Below are 18,814 nucleotides of genomic sequence, written 5' to 3' on the forward strand. Positions count from 1 at the left end.
AACTGAATACAGATAAGATCCTCATCAGTTCCAGAATGCTCCCTTTTACAGACTAATCTCCTTTTAGCCTGGGTCCAGCAATCACTCACATCCCTTGCAGTCACTGCCCTTTGTTCCAGTTTCTTTCAAGTATCCTGGGGGGTGGAGATGCTCTCTCTTTAGCCAGCTGAAGACAAAATGGAGGGGTCTCCCAGGGGTTTAAATAGACTTTCTCTTGTGGGTGGAGACCCCCTCCTCACTCCTATGCAAAGTCCAGCTCCAAGATGGAGTTTAGGAGTCACCTGGGCAAGTCACATGTCCATGCATGACTCACAGTTTTTACAGGTAGCATCCATTGTTTACATGCTACCTTGAACGTCCTCAAGTAGACTTCTTATGTGGATTGGAGCATTCCAAGATCCATTGTCCTTTAAGTGTTTCTTGATTAGGTACTTAATTTCAACATTCCTTTCTCCAGGAATTGGCCAAATGCTCTACTAAGGTTATTTAGAAATCAAGCCAGTACACAGCCAATATTCATAACATTCATAACTTCGAATACAAAAATGATACATGCATACAAATAGGATTAATACATTCAGTAGATCATAACCTTTGAGATATGTTACGTGGCATATGTAGCATAAAACACATTCTAAGCATATTTCCATAAAGCCTTATGGGAGATACCGTCACACCAATGTCATTAGTGTTAAATAAGGTTGGTCCTATGATTGATCCTTGAGGAACTAATGGGCCTGTAGTTTCTTGGATCACTTTTTTTCCATTTCTCAAAAATAGGTACTAATTAGCAATTCTCCAGTCATAGGGTATGACCCCTGAGTTTACAGATTCATTAAAAATCCTTGCTATAGGGCTTGCAATTTCATGTGCCAGTTCCTTTAATATTCTTGGACGGGGATTATCCAACCCCCCTCACCCCCCCCAGTTTGGTCCATTAAACTGTTTGAGTTTGACTTCCACCTCAAATGTGGTTATTTCTACTTCTGTATCCTCATGCCCATTAGCCACCCTGCCACTACCCCTAAGCTCCTCATTACCCTTATCAAAAACTGAGGCAAAGTATTCGTTTAGGTGTTGGGCCATGCCTAGATTATCATTAATCTCCACCCCATTCTCAGTGCTTAGCGGTCCCACTTCTTCCTTGTTTGTTTGTTTGTTTGTTTATTTATTTAGATGGTTATATAATCTTTTACTGTTGTTTTTAATTTCCTTTGCAAGGTCCAACTCTGCTTGGCTTTTGGCAGTTCTCACTTTTCCCCTGCACTTTCTGACCTCCAAGAGGTAGCTTTCCTTGCTGATTCTTCCAACCTTCAATTTATTGTAGGCTTTCTGCTTTCTCTTAATAACCTGTTTGAGATGTTTGTTTGTCCACTTTGGTGTGCAACCCTTCTCTGAGAATTTTTTCCCCTTGTTTGGGATCCAGGCTTCAGATAGCTTCTGCAACTTTGCCTGAAAGTAGTTCTAAGCTTCCTCCACATTCAGACACTTGAGTTCTTCAGTCCAATCCACTACCTTAGCTAATTCCCTTAATTTTTTTAAGATTGTGCTTTTGAAATCAAGGACCCTTGTTGCAAACCTGTTTTTGTTTCCTTCCATTTAGTTTAAACTGAATTAATTCATGATTACTCCAAGATAGTGTACATGTGCAGCTTCCGTATCGAGTCATTTTCATTGTTTTTTCCATTCTTGGGCCACTACCACTGCTGTCTCTGTAGCTGTCATAGCCTCCCTCTCATTTGTAAGGTTTTCCTATCAACCATGAAGGCTAAAATTGAGGGTGAAATCCTGGCCCCAATGGGAGTTTTGCCATTGACTTCAGTTGGGCCAGGATTTCACCCATAGATTTTTTTTTTAATGAGAGTTTAGAATCTGTAGAAACTGATGGCACTAGAATCTGTAGAAACTGATGGGCAAGTTGATATTTTTTCTAGTCTTGACTATGTCATTATGGCATAGCACAGTGGTTTCCAAACTTTTAATAAGGCCAATGACCAACTGCATTTTGTCTTTTTTTGTGACCCATCATTACATATACACTCCTCCTGCCCCAGCACTGCAACCCTAATCCCAGCCCAGTGGGAGGGGGGTGGCCCAGTGGAAAGGGGGTTGGAGAATGAGCTCATCCTGCAGCAGCGAGTGCTGTCCTGTGGGGCTGGTCTCAGCTCCCTTTTCCTGGAGTTGTTACCTGGCACATGGGGTCACAGTGCCACTCAGGTTTGGCCCAACCACCCCATCATCATGCTGAGGAGCAGCTGGTCTAACCCACAGTGGTGCTGCAACCCTTAGTGCCCGGTCGTAATACCAGGAGTTGGAAAGCCAATCCCAATCCTGCAGGACAGGTGCCACCACTGCAGGGTGAACTTGGTTTCCAACTGCTTTCATCCACCTCCCCCAGCATCACTTAGCACAACAGGGTCCTGATCTCAGTGCGGGCCTCCTGGCACTACCATAATGTAAATAGCCAAATCCACAGCAAGAAATAATAATATGCTGGAGGAGGAACAAGCTAGTAAAAATGGATGGTGGTAGCAAGTTACTTGGGATCCCTCTTTGTCCTCTCTATCCTCTTCCCAAAAAACAGGTGTTTAGGACCAGGACTTACTTATCTTGTCTTTATGTCCTGTATTTTAAGGGATGTCCTCTGTTTAATACCTAGTGTCTCAGGTTGGGCATACAGTACATCTATTCTTTTTCACATCTTGAGTCCTAAAGTTTCTCAAGTTGGTTCTACTGTGTGCTATTACTTGCTGCCATTATAGCACAATCGTATTCTGTCGTCCACTTTATTTTTAAGGGAATGAGATGTTAATTCTGCAGTGTTGATGTTTTACAATGCCTGATCAAGACAAAAAGGTGAAGAGCACAGAAAAGGGAACAGACAAAAAACCTCAAGGGATCACTGCAAGGTATAGTATCTGATAATGGTTTAGTTTGTTTGAACCTCAACAGTGACTTTCTGGAATTTGAACCATCTGCCAAAGTTAAATGCTTTAACGTGAAATGCTCTATACATATGGCAATTGTTACTCTGGTCACAGAGTTTATTTAGACCGTTGGTGATTTCAGGCATTCTGGAGAAACAAATCAATGGTTATGAAACTTCTGTATGCAAAAATAAAACAATAGTCTACTAAGGCAATGCCAGAGAATTGCTTTTTCTCTCACCAATGTCGATCACACAAATTGACCTTATTTATATTGAGCAGACTACTAGTTGACATGGTTATAAATAACTTTGTCTAATGAGTTATTAATAGATACATTATTATGTTTTATCCTAGGGATTACTCTGATCTTAAAAGACTTCGGTCTCTTTTAAATGTCCAGTCAAGCAAACAGCAGGTATTTTTTAGTAGTCATTATTCAACATGCTGAACAGTTGTATGATCATGCAAAATAATGATTGTGGTAGTCAGTGTGAATTTTGTGCATTGTCAGAAATAGTCAAAGTTTTTAGTGAGCTCTTGTGCAGTTCAATTCACTAGAAACTTTTATTTTTTTGGCAATAGCAGAGTTTCTCTCTAGGAAAAATCCCATTTACACAGTGTAAAGGAATGAAATCAATCAGCTTTTTATGCTGATATGTCATCTTCATTTTTAAAATAACAGCAAAATTATCTTCATTTGTTTTGCTATGTCAACATATCTAGCAGAGTTTATGCTTTCACAGTTATTTATCGCTAAACAGCTTAACAACTTTGTCTTTTTCCACACCCTTTGATAATGTCATGAGGAAGTAGTCCCCATTTTCAGCAAGACGCAGGTTAATTATAACATGATGAAAGGAAGTGAAGGATGCAGAACCACAGGTAAACAATTCCACCATGTATAAATAGTCTTTAGAGAAAGACAACTTGAGGTTAAAACTATGTCAAGAAAATTGATTACACTGGTAGTGATCTGCTTATAAGGTCTTCTTCGAGTGATTGCTCATGTGTATTCCACAATAGGTGTGCGTGCTCACCACGTGCACCAGTGTCGGAAGTTTTTCCCCTAGCAGTACCCTTAGCAGTGCCCCTAGCAACCATGGTGCGGTATAAGGGGCGGTGTGTGCTCCCCCCACCCTCAGTTCCTTCTTGCCGGCAGTGAAGGTGCTTCAGAACTGCTCTGCTCCAGCTTTGCTGTAGCTCGTCCCCAGAACTGCTTGTTCATTCAGTGTATGGTACCTGTAGTTAGTTAAAGGAACTAACAAATTTATTTGAACATAGGCTTTCGTAGGCTAAAGCCTACTTCATCATATGCATGCAGTGGAAAATACATTAAGAAGATATATAGATATAGATATATACACACACAGAGAACATGAAAAAATGGGTGTTGCCATACCAACTCTAATGAGACTAATCGAATAAGGTGGGCTATTAGCAGGAGAAAAAAACATTTGTAGTGATAATCAGGGTGGCCCATTTCAAACAGTTGACAAGAAGGTTCAAGCCGCAGCAGACTCCCGCCCAGGCCACCCATTCAAAATATGAGACTGCTTATAAAAAGTCGTGGGACAATAAGAGGCGCCCACAGAGGCCTGCCCCCCCCAGCCTGGGTCCTCCAAGGGCAAGCAGGCGGGGAAAAGGCAGTTTTGACGGGATGCCCGGGGGCACCCTGCCAATCCTCCTCAGGGATCCACCCTCAATAAACCTTCCCTTCTCCAATTGGTTGTGTGCTTTCCTCCCGGAGTGTTCACGGCTGAATTTGGACCGATGGGTCCTCAACACCATCTCCCGGGGCTACAACCTCCAGTATATTTCCACCCCACCCAACCACCCTCTGCCCCCGTCCCTCCTGGGGGACCCCTTGCACGAGGCTCTGCTCGAGCAGGAGGTGGGGCGGCTCCTGGGCCTAGGAGCAGTGGAAGCGGTGCCGGGGGAGTTCAAAGGCAAGGGGTGCTACTCCCGCTATTTCCATATCCCGAAGGCCAAATTGGGGCTCAGGCCCATCGTGGACCTGCGAGGTCTGAAACAGTACATGGTGAAGCTCAAGTTCCGCATGGCCTCCCTGGCCTCCGTCATCCCCTCCCTGGATCCCGGGGACTGGTACACCACCCTCAATCTGCAGGACGTGTACTTCCACAGTCATATATTCGAGGGGCACAGATGATTCCTCTGTTTCATGGTAGGGCAGGAACACTAGCAATTTACGGTCCTCCCATTTGGCCTGTCCACTGCCCCCAGGGTATTCATGAAATGTATGTCAGTGGTAGCGGCCTACCTCAGGCGCCGTGGGGTCACTGGTTGGTCAAGGGCAGCTCCCGGTCATAGGTGCGGGATCACGTGGCACTCCTTCTGTCCACATACTCCACTTTGGGCCTGTTGGTAAACAACACCAAGTCCACGTTAAACTCTGTGCGTTGTACCGGGACTCTCGGGGCGGTCCTGGACGCCTCGTCAGCCAGAGCCTCCCTCCCACCGGACAGGTTCGAGACCCTGAAGGGGCTCATCGATATGGTCACAAGGTTTCCGGTGACAACAGCCAGAGCATGCCTCCAGCTCTTGGATCAAATGTTGGTGTGCACGTATGTGGTCCATCACGCCAGACTCAGGATGAGGCCCCTCCAGCTCTGGTTGACCTCAGAGTTCTCCCAGGCCAGGGACAGGATGGACAAAGTCCTCACGGTGCCCGAGCCAATGATCACCTCCCTACGATGGTGGTCCTCCCCGAGAAACATGCTCCAAGGGGTCCCGATCAGGAGCAGGGCTCTGTCGCTGGAACTGGTGTCCGACGCGTTGGATCTGGGATGGGGGGCCCATGTGGGGAATGTTCAGACCCAAGGTCTGTGGTCGGCTCAGGATCTGATCCTCCACATAAATGTTAAGGAGCTCAGGGCGGTACGACTGGCATGCATGCCTTCCGCTCGCAACTGGAGGGCCGGGTGGTCAGGGTTCTTATGGACAATACGACCTCAATATTTTACATCAACAGGCAAGGCGGGGACTGATCCTCTGCCCTCTGCCACGAAGCCCTCAGGCTGTGGGACTTTTGTATAGCCCATGACATCTGCCTAAAGGCCTTCCATCTTCCGGGGGCCCGGAACGCGCGGGCAGATCACTTGAGCAGGGACTTCTCCTCTCAGCACGAGTGGTTTCTCCACCCAGAGGTGGTGCACAGACTTTTCCAAGTGTGGTGAACTCCCCAGGTGGACCTGTTCGCGACTCGGCAGAACCGTCGCTGTCCCCGGTTCTGCTCCGGGCGGCGGGGCTGGGATGGGGCGCTATCTCCAATGCCTTCCTCCTGTCCTGGTCAGGCCAGTTTCTCTGTGCCTTTCCCCCATTCTTGCTGATTGGCAAAGTCCTGGAAAAGATAGACAGACATGGCCCGGGTCCTTCTGATTGCCCTGGTGTGGCCCATGCTGCATTGGTTCGGGACCTTCACGGGCCTGGCAGTCGCCCCGCTGTGGCCGTTGCCGTCCTACCCGGACCTACTTTCCCAGGACCAGGGCTGCCTCCTCCACCCCAATCTAGCGGCACTCCACCTCACGGCGTGGCTGCTCAATGGTTAGGCCGGGAGGAGAGGACGTGCTCGGAAGAGGTTTAGCGCGTCCTCTTGGAAAGCAGGTGATCCTCCACGCACCAAGCCTACTTGGCAAAGTGGTCTCGGTTCTCCCAATGGGCGGATGAGCGGGGTGCTTGCCCCGTGGCTGCCCCAATCCAGCTCATTTTGGTCTACCTCCTTCACCTTAGAGCCCAGGCCCTGGCGCCCTCGACCATCAAGGTGCACTTAGCGGCCATATTGGCCTTCCACCTACCGGTGCAGGGCCACACGATATTCTCCCATGCTATGACTGGCTGATACCTTAAGGGATTGGATTGTCTCTTCCTGTACGTCAGGCCCCCAGGCCCACAGTGGGACCTGAACGTGGTGCTGGCCCGCTCATGGGTCCCCCGTTTGAGCCACTAGCTATGTGCTCCTGGTCCCACCTCTAGTGGAAGGTAGCCTTCCTGGTGGCGATCATGTCGGCTAGGTGGGTCTCGGGGTCTCCAGGGGTCGGTAGGAGCGCTCCCTATGGGTACTGCTAGGGGAAAATCTTCCGACACTGGTGCACGTGGAGAGCACGCACACCTATTGTGGAACAGACATGAGCAACACATCTCAAAGAACACCAGTTACAGAAAAAGTAACTGTCTTTTTTCTAGTGTTTGTAGCAAAGTCCTCTTTCCCCCCCACTCCCTGTTGGGACTTCTCTCTACCATCCCTATTTCATGTGAATCCACATAATTGTGGGTGTTACTCGGTGGTCTAGCTGGATGGCCTATTTCTCTTGTTCTACATGCTATTCAACATGATTTTCATGGGATTGACTGCTGTGGCATGGCTGAAAGTCCTGACATTTTGGAGGCAGTCCTGAGAAATCCATCCAAAGCCCAATGTAGCTAGATATGTAACATAGGAAGGAGCATCCTTACTACTTGTAAATCCATTGCTGATGCTGTACAAAGGTGTGGAGAATTGATCCAAAGGATTCTTTGTAACATACAGGACTATGTATTTGCTTCACTGAGGCTGAAGTTTGCAAGCTACGAGGCAGCTAAATGTGAAAAATTATCCTCCAGGATGCTATCACAATGGATAGCAGTGGTTGGAGGGAGTGTTGTGTGTGGATGCACTGCACCTGTTTACACAAATCAAGCTAGTAGGTGTGGACATCCTTACAGTAACTAAGGGTGGTAGAAACACTTAGCATTTAAAGTTGAAATGGCTGCGACACCTAATACAGATAGACCTCTAAAGTGGCAGGAAATATTGTACCTCTGTGCAGCTGTGTGAGTGGGATTGACCGTAAAATTTCTGAAACAGTGTATAATATCAATGGTTTAATACAACCTGTAGCAGGCTGGCCTGGAGGGTCACTGATCTCAAAATTTTTCACATTTCTTCATCTACCAGTTTGATCCAGCACTGCGTTGGATCAGAGTATTAATATAGCTTTGTTTGCATTGTGGGATGTAATTTCATATTAGTCTAACAGATTTCAAGTTTTCCCTGTTATTTATGCCAACTTCAAATAGAATTTTCTTTAAAACTTGCTATGCTGAGCTAATGGAGCAGCTACCTTTTCTTTTTACTTCAGTACACATCTGCGCTTGATGGTGCAGGGTGTGAGTGAAGAGGAGAAATTTAGACTTCTTCTCCACTTCCCGGATACTATCTGCTAAAGGAATAGAATGAGTCAGTCTTCCATCAGATGCTTCTTCCGCAATCTTGGGTATTCTTTCCACCCCTACTAGAAGGCTCTAGAGTAGGAAGAAAATTATTCCAAAGAAGTTGCGGCAAGATTTACCTTTATAATGGCAACTGTTGGATCTTAAGTTAGATAGTATCTGAAATCCCAATAAGAATTTGAGAAGACAAAAGCTAATCTTTTCTCTGCTTGGTTACTTTCTATATACTGTTTGCCTTATGCATACCCTTCCTTGTATTTTCAGCTCCCAGCCATTAACTTTGAAACTGCTCAAAATAGTATGACCAAGTCAGAACAATACACTAACAAGACTAATGGACAAAGAAGCCGAGGTCAATGGCAAGAATCAACTGAAGCTGTTGAACTTGAAAACTTTAGGTAAAGATTGTACCTTTCTTTTCATCAAATATGCAAAGTATGGATGGAGCATGAACTTGGACTTCTAATCCTAACTCTGCTTCTGTGGGTTTAAATCAGACCTTTAAATTTACAACAGTTTTTCTTCTTACCTTATCAATGATGAATTTTTTAAAAATAGCAAAGGAGAGGTTAACAGTGCTAAAGATATAATTGATACTTGGAACCCCAGAATCTCTCACTTTTTAACTGGTAAATGTTTGAAGGACATATTAAATTATACATATTCACTTCTAAAGGAAAGAAGAGATGTGTGGTTTGCAAAATGCAACAAATTATCAGATTAAAGGTTTCCCAAGGGCAGTTAGGCAGTTCAGATTGCTGTTCCATTAAGCACTTTTTTATTTGCATTGTTATAAACACAGGAAGGAATCATAAGATGCCTAAGATAGAATCTGTTTTGTTCTTCTGATGTTGTGTGTTCTTAGGTGCACCCATTATTTAAATGTATTTGGTTAAGAAAGTTCTGCCAGCCATTCTAGCTGAAAAGTTGAACATATCGCATTTAATTGGTTGAAATGCTTTGTTATATCATCAGGGTTGTACTGTGTACAAGTGTCTTGGCTGTGAGAGAGAACGAGCACACACCACATCAGGAGAATCAGGAGGTTGGATAATCAGGGGATCATGAGCACATTCCTCAAAGCCTGTTGGGCTTCCTCTTCAAGGGATAGAAGACGTGTGCAGCTCCTAAGATTTGGAGGACAGAAGCACCAATCTTTCAGAGTTTAGAAGCTTTGTTCAAACCTTGGGAGACACATCTGACCTCTTAGCTAAATGAGAGTTGGATAATTGAGATCTCACTGTTTTCATTTTAATTAATTTTTAAAACATCCTATAACATATTAAAAATCTAACATCATTAGGAAATAGCAGCAAGATGAAATATGGCTATTTTTAACCTTCAGAAACCCCTGTTATGTCAGACTAATTCTGTTTCTGCTCAAAAGTGCTACATCTTTCTAAACATTTAGGTTAATAGCAGGTGCGTTTTATTATTATGAATTATTGTCCTTCAAGACCTTTTCTTCATGACTGTCTGGTCCCTGTCACTGGCCCAAAATGGTTCCGTGCCACTTCACTCTCGTTTGTTATTGTTATTTATATAACACTTAAAGCATGCATCATGCTTTCCAGACAGAAGGCACTGTTGCTGCCCCAAAAAGCTTACACCATAGATTGAACATTACATAACAAAAAGTGATGGTAGACAATAGGGTGGGCACTGGAGTAAGGTTGGGACCATGCAATTTAGGATCATGCATTAAGTCAGCAGTTCAGAATCAGGGGTTTAGCTTTTTCTGTATGCATTTTGCCGTTGGTGTTTAAGTAATTTGGTTTTACTTATGAGTATTTTTAATACTGTTAATACATCCGAAAGTGATATCATTCAGTGAGTAAAAAAAGAGAGGCAGAGCTGGAGCCACAGTACCAGTAGTGACAGTGTATGAAGGCAGTTACCGAATGGCTGCTCCCACTTGCTGCTGCATAGGCTGTTGAGATCTGCTAAATGCTAATTTAAATAAAAGTAGTAGTCATGTTAGTCAAACAATTTGTTATCATATAATAATCTCAACAATTAACTGTCTGCTAATAAAGTTTTTCTCCTCATTAACTTTCAGTAATCTAAACTTATCTTACTACAATGTAATTAACAATACTGCATTTTTCTCCCCCCCCCACCCCCGGCGCAGTGTGAACTACAGGAATGAGAGAAATTTTAGCAAGCATGCTCAACACAAACAGTTTCAAGAGATCTTTACAGCTTTGGTTAAGAACAGACTTACCTGCAGGTAAGAACATGTGATACATATATGTCTGGAATAGAGGAGACTACTCCTTCACTTGGATTAGGCAGGGATTCAAGAAGCATGAGTAAGGTGTGGCTTGTACACGTCAGCAACAGTCCCTGTGGTATGGAAACTGGTTTCACAATATGGGGCTGGGAGATCTTTAATATAAAAAAAACTGGGAAAAATCTGGGTCTCCCAATCTAAATCTGGGCAGATGATAACAATACTTCTCTGCTTCCTGAGTTCATTTACACAACGCCTGTTGTCTTAAAATTCTGTAATTTTTTTGTTGGAAGTCAATTCTTTGATTTCCCTGTTGCTGATGGCATGCCCATCTACAGAAAAAACAGGCTCAATTTCGCTCATCTCAATTGCATCAGCACTGTAAAACTAGCTTGCTACTCATATTTACTTGACCATTGAAGGCTTATAGAGAGGAAACCCTTTTCATACCATTTCTCATAGAATTAGATTGAAACTTCACATGAAATTGTAAGGACTGGCCTAACAGTCACAGCTGGGCTGGTGACCACAGGTAAGGAAGTCCACTAGACGGCAGGGATCAGATTAATTGCTAGAGCCGTGATCAATAAGCAAGAGTGGGAGTCAGGCTGGGGTCCGAGACTGGAGATTAGAGTTAATTACCAGGCTGGAATCAGGAGACAAGAGTCAGGATCAGAGTCAGGCTGGAGTTAGAGATTTGAGATCAGAAGTAAGATGCAGTCTGGAGTTGCCAAAGGCCAGAGGTCTGTGTGGTTTGTCCAGGAAACTTCCTGGAGTGCCCTCCAGGATTAAGTATTGCATTTGGCCAATCAGAAGGCTGCAGGGTGCTGTCACTCTAGACCAGGAGTGGGCAAACTTTTTGGCCCGAGGGCCATATTTGGGTTGCACAACTGTATGGAGGGCCGGGTAGGGAAGGCTGTGCCTCCCCAAACAGCCTGGCCCCCGCCCCCTAACTACCCCCTCCCACTTCCCGCCCCCTGACTGCCCCCCTCAGAACCTCCAACCCATCCAACCCGCCCTGCTCCCTGTCCCCTGACTGCCCTCTTGACCGCTATCCACATCCCCGCCCCCTGACAGGCCCCCCCAGGACTCCCACTCCCAACCCCCCCTGTTTCCCATCCCCTGACCGCCCCCCCAGAACCTCTGCCCCATCCAACCGCCCCCTCCTCCCTGACTGCCCCCCAGGACCCCCCTCTCCCTTACCCAACCCCCCCACTCCCCGCCCTTTTACCAGCAGCAGGAGCTCACAGCCACGACACCCGGCCAGAACCAGCTGCGCTCCCCATGCTGCCCAGTGGGAGCGGTGGGCCAGAGTGCTGCCTGCGTGGCAGCGTGGCTGCGGGAGAGGGAGAACAGTGGGAGAGGGGCCGGGGACTTGGCTCCCCGCCCGGGAGCTCAGGGGCCGGGCAGGATGGTCCCGCAGGCCGGATGTGGTCCGTAGTTTGCCCACGACTGCTCTAGACCCTTTGGGCAGTGCTTCCTGCAGTGCCTAACTGTCACTGTGCTACATGGATGTAGCTCTGCGTGTCCCCCCCATCCTCTCCAGTGGCAATATGGGAATGTCAGCCATCCCAGGCTCCGCAGCCCTGGGTTCTAGTCTCACAGATCTTTACAGAAATAAGTGAAAGACATTCAAGAAAATATGGGCACTGAAATTTATTTTTTGAAAGAAATGTATATTTTATATTTAAATAAAATTTTCTATTTAAATCCCAGGTAAAATTTTCAAAAAACACCCAAGTGATTTAGGAGTTTTAAGGCCAGCTTTATAAAGGTATTTAGGCACCTAAAGATCCAGTTAGATGACTAGGGGGATTTTCAAAGAACCTAACCAAGTTAGTCACCCACCTCCCATTAAAAATCATGAAAGTCAGTGGGAATTAGGCACCTAACTTGCTTAGACCCTTTTGTAAATTCCACTAGATGCCTATCTGCATCTTTAGACATGTAAATATCTTTGTAAGTCTGGTCCTACTTTTAATTTTCAACAGTGTTTTATGCACTTAGGAGCCTAAGTCTCCTTGCAATGGGACTTCGGCCATGTCTGCACTACAGACTTCTGGGCTGACATAGCTCTTCCAGGAATCATTCCTGACCAACATAGCTGTATTGACAGAAACCCCTAGTGCAAAGGCAGTTATGTTGGCAAAACTACACTTTTGCCACTATATCTTATTTTGCTCAGGGCAGTGAGTGGAATAAACTATGGCAGTAAAAGTGCAGCTTTGCTGGTATAGCTGCATCCACGCGAGGAGCACTTTGCTGGTTGAGTACAGAGGTATAGCTATACTGGTAAAAGCTCTCCTAGTGTAGACATAGGCGTAGGTTCCTATGTGCCTAAGTCACTTTTGAAAATGGGACTTAGACTCTTAATTCACTTAGGCACTTTTGAAAATTTTAGCCCACTTCTCTTTTGGGTACAGTGCAATGTGTCATTGTACTCCTGTAGAGGAACTGTAATGAGACAACTTCATTTGCTGATAATTCAAGGAAACTGTACGTTATCTCTTTCCAAACACTTTATGATTGTGACAAACCTAATTATTTCTGACTTTTTTGTTTCCCATCCCTTTGATGATGCTATAATGAAGTTAGTACCTTGTATTGAAAATGAAAGACCTGGATGAGGTTAATAATGCTAGCATATATTAATAGCCCTGTGAAACCAGTAACACAAGTGCAGTCACAAGGGGATTACATGCTCTTTTATAAGCACATTGCTACTAGTATGTTGCTAGCCTCTCTTTAGAACAACTGCCATTGCAGAAGGTCAAAGCCTCTAGAGGCTGCATTGGATAACTACTACCCCTGCAGGGGAACATGAAAGACAGATTGCCCTGTTAAAGCCTATGGATTCTGTCAGGGATCTGGGCCTCCTGAAAACCTGAGATTTTAAGGAATCACTTCTTAAGGCATGCTGAAGAGCACTCCCCGTCTATTCCAAACAGAGAATAGAGGTCATTTTACAGTATGTAATAATATTTTTTATTTACAAAGCACAACCCCCCCCCTCCCCCCTTGCAAAAGCATTCTATGCAAGCCATCAATTCTCCTTGAAAGCAAAGCACCACTTTTCTGGGGAGGCAAGTGTGAGAACCTAGGATAGAGCCACTACTCTTAACAGGGCTTGGGTGCAAAGAGGCTGTGCCAAATAAGTTGATGCTGGAGTTCTATTTGCATCTATTACAGCACAGCCTTTATTTTTATCAAAATATTTTTAGCCATTGGCTTAATTCCCAACAGCAAATGATAACAAGGGAAGAGAACTGCCACATCACATAGACTTCTGTTTCTGGATAGCTTGTCCAGATAAATACAGATACTCACCCCTTTTATTTATATGTATGTATCTATAAAAAGTGTGTGTGTATATATATAGGTGTCTAAAGATTTTTTTTATAATAATATAGAATATATAACTTTCATAGACATGGTAAACTATTTGTTTATATCGTATCTTGAAAAGTTATAGATCAGTGATACTCATTCCTGGAAGTTGGTAGTACTGTTGTATCTAGGTGCTTCACTTTAAGCACACGAGCAGTACCATTGAAATCAGGGGGACTACTTGTGCTTAAAGATCAGCATATGCTTTTCTGGATTAGGGCCTGAGTGAATATTGTGTCTATTAGGTGTAACAAGTGCTGGTTAGTAATGTGCAGTTTAATGAAATCTAATGTGTTCATAGGGAATTCATATTGTGTCAGCTGATATTGTATTTATAGTGCTTGAATACAAGTAGTATTAAAATATGCTGTTTTATTGGTTTTCATGCTTAATTTCATGGCTCATGCCCCAAATTGAAAAACGGTGTTATGTATGTTCGTTGTTATGCATTTATTGTTGCCTCGGGTTTATAACTGGATGTTTTTGATGTTTCTGCTACAGGGAGTGGGTTAATCGAGCCCCATCCATCCATTTCCTGAGAGTACTAATCTGTCTTCGATTATTAATGAGGGATCCATGCTATCAGGTTGGTTTGCCAAAATATTGTTTCTTATTGAAAGACAGAACACATATAAACTTATATGTATTGTATATGTAATATGAAAATATAACAGTAAACTAAAAACATTCAACAAAACTCCAGTAGTGAAAGTTTAACCAAGTAAGAGTACTGAAACTGCAAAACCGTTGCAGTTGATACAAACATTTTGCTGTATACATGTGCCTTTTGCAGAATACATTTATTCAACTTCTGATGTTTCCTGTATGGTATATATAGTCATTAAGTCTTAATAAGAACATAGGAATTACTATAGCAGAAGAGATGAACAGTCGAGTCTAAGAATCCTGTTCCTGATACTGGCCAACTCTGTAGAGAGACATATAAAACCCTCACAATGCAAATGCATTAATTGTAGAAAACTATAAAATTGAGGGAAATACCATCCCACTGTTCCCACTGGTGTTCATCTGGTATTCTGAAATATAATGACTGGGTGCCATTAATATTATCCTAGCTGTTATGATTATAGATTGTTATTCATATAGGTTAAAAAGGTTTAAAAAAACTGGGCATGTTTAGTCTTGAAAAAAGAAGACTGAGGATGGACCTGATAACAGTCTTCAAATACGTTAAGGACTGATATAAAGAGGACTATGATCAATTGTTCTTCATGTCCACTGCAGGTAGGACAAGAAGTAATGGGCTTATCTGCAGCAAGGGAGATTCAGATTAACTATTAGGAAAAACTTACTCTAAGGGTTGTTAAACTCTGGAATAGGCTTCCAAGGGAGGTTAGGAAATCCCCATCACTGGAGGTTTTTAAAAACAGGCTGGACAAACACTGGTGAGGGGTAGTCTAGGTTTACTTGGTCCTGCCACAGTGCAGGTGGCTGGACTTGATGACTTCTTGAGGTCCCTTCCAGTCCTACATTTTTATGGTTCCATATCTCTAATCCTCTTTAGAAACTTAAGCTATTTGCCTCAGCATACTGCAGTTCCATGCATTCTGTAGCTTAATCATACATTATTGTCTCAATTTTCAGATGTTCAGAATTAAATGTAAGTATCTTGATTTTTGAAGGTGCCAAGCACCCACAAATTCCATTAACTTCATTGTGCTTTGGGAGAGCTCAGCACTGCCAAAAACAGGCCATTTATATTGAAGTACCCATTTGTCTCAATGTTTCTGTGTTATGACAAACTTAATTAGTTTTCTTCTTTATTTTTGTCAGGAAGTGCTCCATAACCTGGGTGGGATTGAAAATCTAGCCCAGGTAAAATATTCTTTATCGTTTTTGTCTCTTATCTTACACAATAGTTTGTTTTTGCAAAGGCAAGAATGAAATGTATTGTAAAAGTGTTATTCTGTTGGCACATGGAGAGAAATAAATTTGTTCTCCGATTAGCACATGGATAAGTAGGTGTGGTTACCAATTATGCCCAAAGCAACTGTACATGTAATTTAGTAGCATGCACCAATGACATTTTCTTCCAGCTAATTGGATTAGACAGTAGCTAGTTTGCTGAAGTGAAAAAGACTATTAAAGGTCAACACATGTTTGGCTCAATCATGAGAATAAGTTCTAGGATTTTGAGGGAAGGGTGTGTAAAGTCCCTGACTGACTTCTCTGAAGGAATAACAAAAGTGACAGAAACACTATTAGTTTGAAATAAAAGCAGACTGAAATGACTGTTTTTCACAGATTGCTGTGCTTTAATTAATGAGGTCTGTTAGGGTTTTTTTTTATATCGTTGCTTCCCGTGCATAGCATTCCACGTTGCTGGATGTGACTTTGGTCATGGTAAATTAAAAGAAAAGTCTCTGGGCAGTTGTGAAAAGGACAAAATAAATAGAAATATAATTTTGAAAAAAATCAAAACGCATGACATTATTTTTTGTTCTGCACAAAATAGTTTTTATTTGTCCAGGTTTAATTCTCGCAGACAAAAAGGGTAGCACATATTATGTGATAATACAACTGTTTGGAACACAGAAGCTAGCATTCTGGAATACAGCATTGATTAACTTACTCTGATGATCCAGGGAAGCCAAAAAGCCTTTGGAATGCATCTTATGTTAAAAGTTTTCATGTTCATTAGGTTCCATTTTGTAAAGATGGAATCCTGGTAAAAATGCTAAAATTGTTTTTAAATAACCAGACAGTAGGTCATGAGTGCATGTCTGTGGCTCCCACTGTGCCCACATTGGCTCTCCAAATCTAAACAAATTCAGTTTCAAAGAATAAAGCTCTCACTTGAGAGTACACTTGTGCGTCCCACTTGTGCTATCTTGGTGTTGGTATTGAATCCTTCCTCTCTATTAGACTCCCTTTATGCTCAGGGTTCAAAATATTCAGCTCTTAAGGTTCACAGTGAAGTTTGCTCAAGTGTTTACTGTCACATCAAATCGCCCACATACAAATATCTCCAAATGTCAGCCGTTATGGCTATTTTTTACACCATTAAATCCATTAGTCTAATGGCAACTGTGGCAATAGTGCGGCTATGTACTGTGTATTGTATTATAGGTGCAGCAGTTGCACTGCTAATAGTTAAAATTACATAATAGTTTTCATTCTAGCCCGTTTTCACTTGCTCATAGCTTTCTGAAACTTTCACCTTCTGTGCTGAATTTTTCAGGCTTGGTCTCTGCCTGAAGGTGAATTATTTTTAGAAATGAAATCTTAGCAGTATGATATCTCACTACGCACTCAGTTACTAAGTTGTTGCTGAGAGGTTAGTAGAGGCTCATAGGTTTTGTGTATAAAGTATGGGTGTGCAGATTAGTAAACTGGTATTAGTGAGGGTCCACTCTATGTTAGTTTTGCTTCTAGAGAGAAGGAATCATAAGTGATTGTGCACTTCCAGCACAGACTGTGAAAGACTGACACCCTAGGATATGCTGTTTTGGGTTATATGCTGTTATGTTTGTAGCCCCATATTTCCTCCCAATAGCTTTCATAAAAGTCATGCAGAGACCTGTCTAAAACTTTGGATTCTGAAATCATTACTATGTGCTGCCTCATCAATATTCTATGACATTTAAATTGCGTAGCAAGCTGGTTGTTTGAAAGAAAATTGCACTCATCTTACTTAAGCGGCAATCTAAAAGAGTAAACTCATGGCAGAGATTCTTCTTAAAACAGAGAATGATTGGTAATAGTCTTACCAGATACTGGTACAAACCACAAAAGCACTGCACATTTCAACATTATTGGTAGCATAACCCTTGACTGTGCCTCATTATGAGAAATTTGCTCATTTTAGATGCAAATTTGCCTTTGTCTAGGAAACATCTGGTATACTATGAGTGTCACTAAATTATTGATATCAGAAATGCTGAGCCTTAAAATGAAATTTCTAATTAATTCAAGCTCTCTCCTCTACTATATGTTCTTGTTGTGTTCCTCATTGTAGATATTTGCTGTATGATTTAAAAGCTTTTAAAGTCATTTTGGCTTTGGCAGTCTGAAAAATGTGATCTGGAAGTCTTTGCTAAATGGTGATACAATAGTTCAGTTCTTCACCTTTGGAAACCTGATGTCAAGTCCTAGTCTATGACCAGAAGTAAAATTGCTCAGTTTACCTGAAATAGTCATCATACAGTTTGCAGTATCTGCTCATAGGAACCCAACACTGTACTAACACAATAGTTTCAGGTCACTTTTTAGGTATTGGGATGCTTGAACAGCATTATGTGCCAAATGAAAAACCAATGCACCCAGAAGTACACCTGCTATTGCAGACTGTACCATGGTCAGATTCACTTTTCTCCAGCATAACCCCTGGTGGCAGTTAGTCCACATGGAATAGGATTGCAAGTTGCCAACAACGCCACCTGTGCCTTCAAGGGGCTTAGAATGAGCCAGCTTACTCCCAAAAGAGGGTGGTGCGGACTGGGAATAGTTCCTAGATATTTAATATAAAAAGGCCACTTTCATCTACTTAGCTGCTGTCTTTTAGAAGGAACATGCCAAATTAGTTGCTTCTGTAATCCATACTAATATAGTAAGGCTTTGTGTCACTCTCCAGTGGGTAGCTAGACCACATGCAGAAATTTATGATTCTGATGTGTCTTCTGTGCTACGGTGTCCTGTGTGTTAGCTCAGGTGGTGTGGTTCATGTTGTTAGATCCAGAGGTAGCCCAGTTCAGTTGCTGGAGATGACCCAAATGGGCATTAGTACATTTATAAAGCCCTGCATGGACACACAATTTGTATCCACATCTGATACATGGCTCTCTTACCCAGGCCAGGATCCAGCTTCTAGCCTTGCCAGGGGGCACGGCCTTGGGGAGAAGAGGAGAGGCAGGGGGCAAAAAGTGGACTGTTCTGATGTCCCTGCTATACAGTCCATCTTTTGTCCTTTGCACCTAAGGAGATGGGTAATGGGTAGGGCTGGGTAGCGATGGTGTGGGATTCTGGAGAAGAGGTTAATTAATTCCTGTTAGGTTATTGCTGGGTTATTTGAACAGTT

The 18,814-nt window shown here is 43.1% G+C and overlaps 1 protein-coding gene across 3 annotated transcripts in view; it reads left to right on the forward strand.

The window, feature by feature from the left end:
- Positions 1-2,835: 2,835 nt before the first annotated feature.
- Positions 2,836-18,814, forward strand: part of NEK10 (NIMA related kinase 10) — a 141,805-nt gene continuing 125,826 nt past the window's right edge. For all 3 annotated transcript variants that reach the window (XM_065399062.1, XM_065399061.1, XM_065399063.1), the window contains exons 1-6: positions 2,836-2,909; positions 3,285-3,345; positions 8,421-8,554; positions 10,288-10,386; positions 14,278-14,362; positions 15,571-15,612. In XM_065399062.1, the coding sequence (XP_065255134.1) occupies positions 2,836-2,909; positions 3,285-3,345; positions 8,421-8,554; positions 10,288-10,386; positions 14,278-14,362; positions 15,571-15,612 (495 nt within the window). The remainder of the gene's footprint in view (positions 2,910-3,284; positions 3,346-8,420; positions 8,555-10,287; positions 10,387-14,277; positions 14,363-15,570; positions 15,613-18,814) is intronic.

This window comes from Emys orbicularis, chromosome 2, assembly GCF_028017835.1.
Source record: "Emys orbicularis isolate rEmyOrb1 chromosome 2, rEmyOrb1.hap1, whole genome shotgun sequence".
In the NCBI taxonomy this organism is placed as follows: Eukaryota; Metazoa; Chordata; order Testudines; family Emydidae; genus Emys; species Emys orbicularis.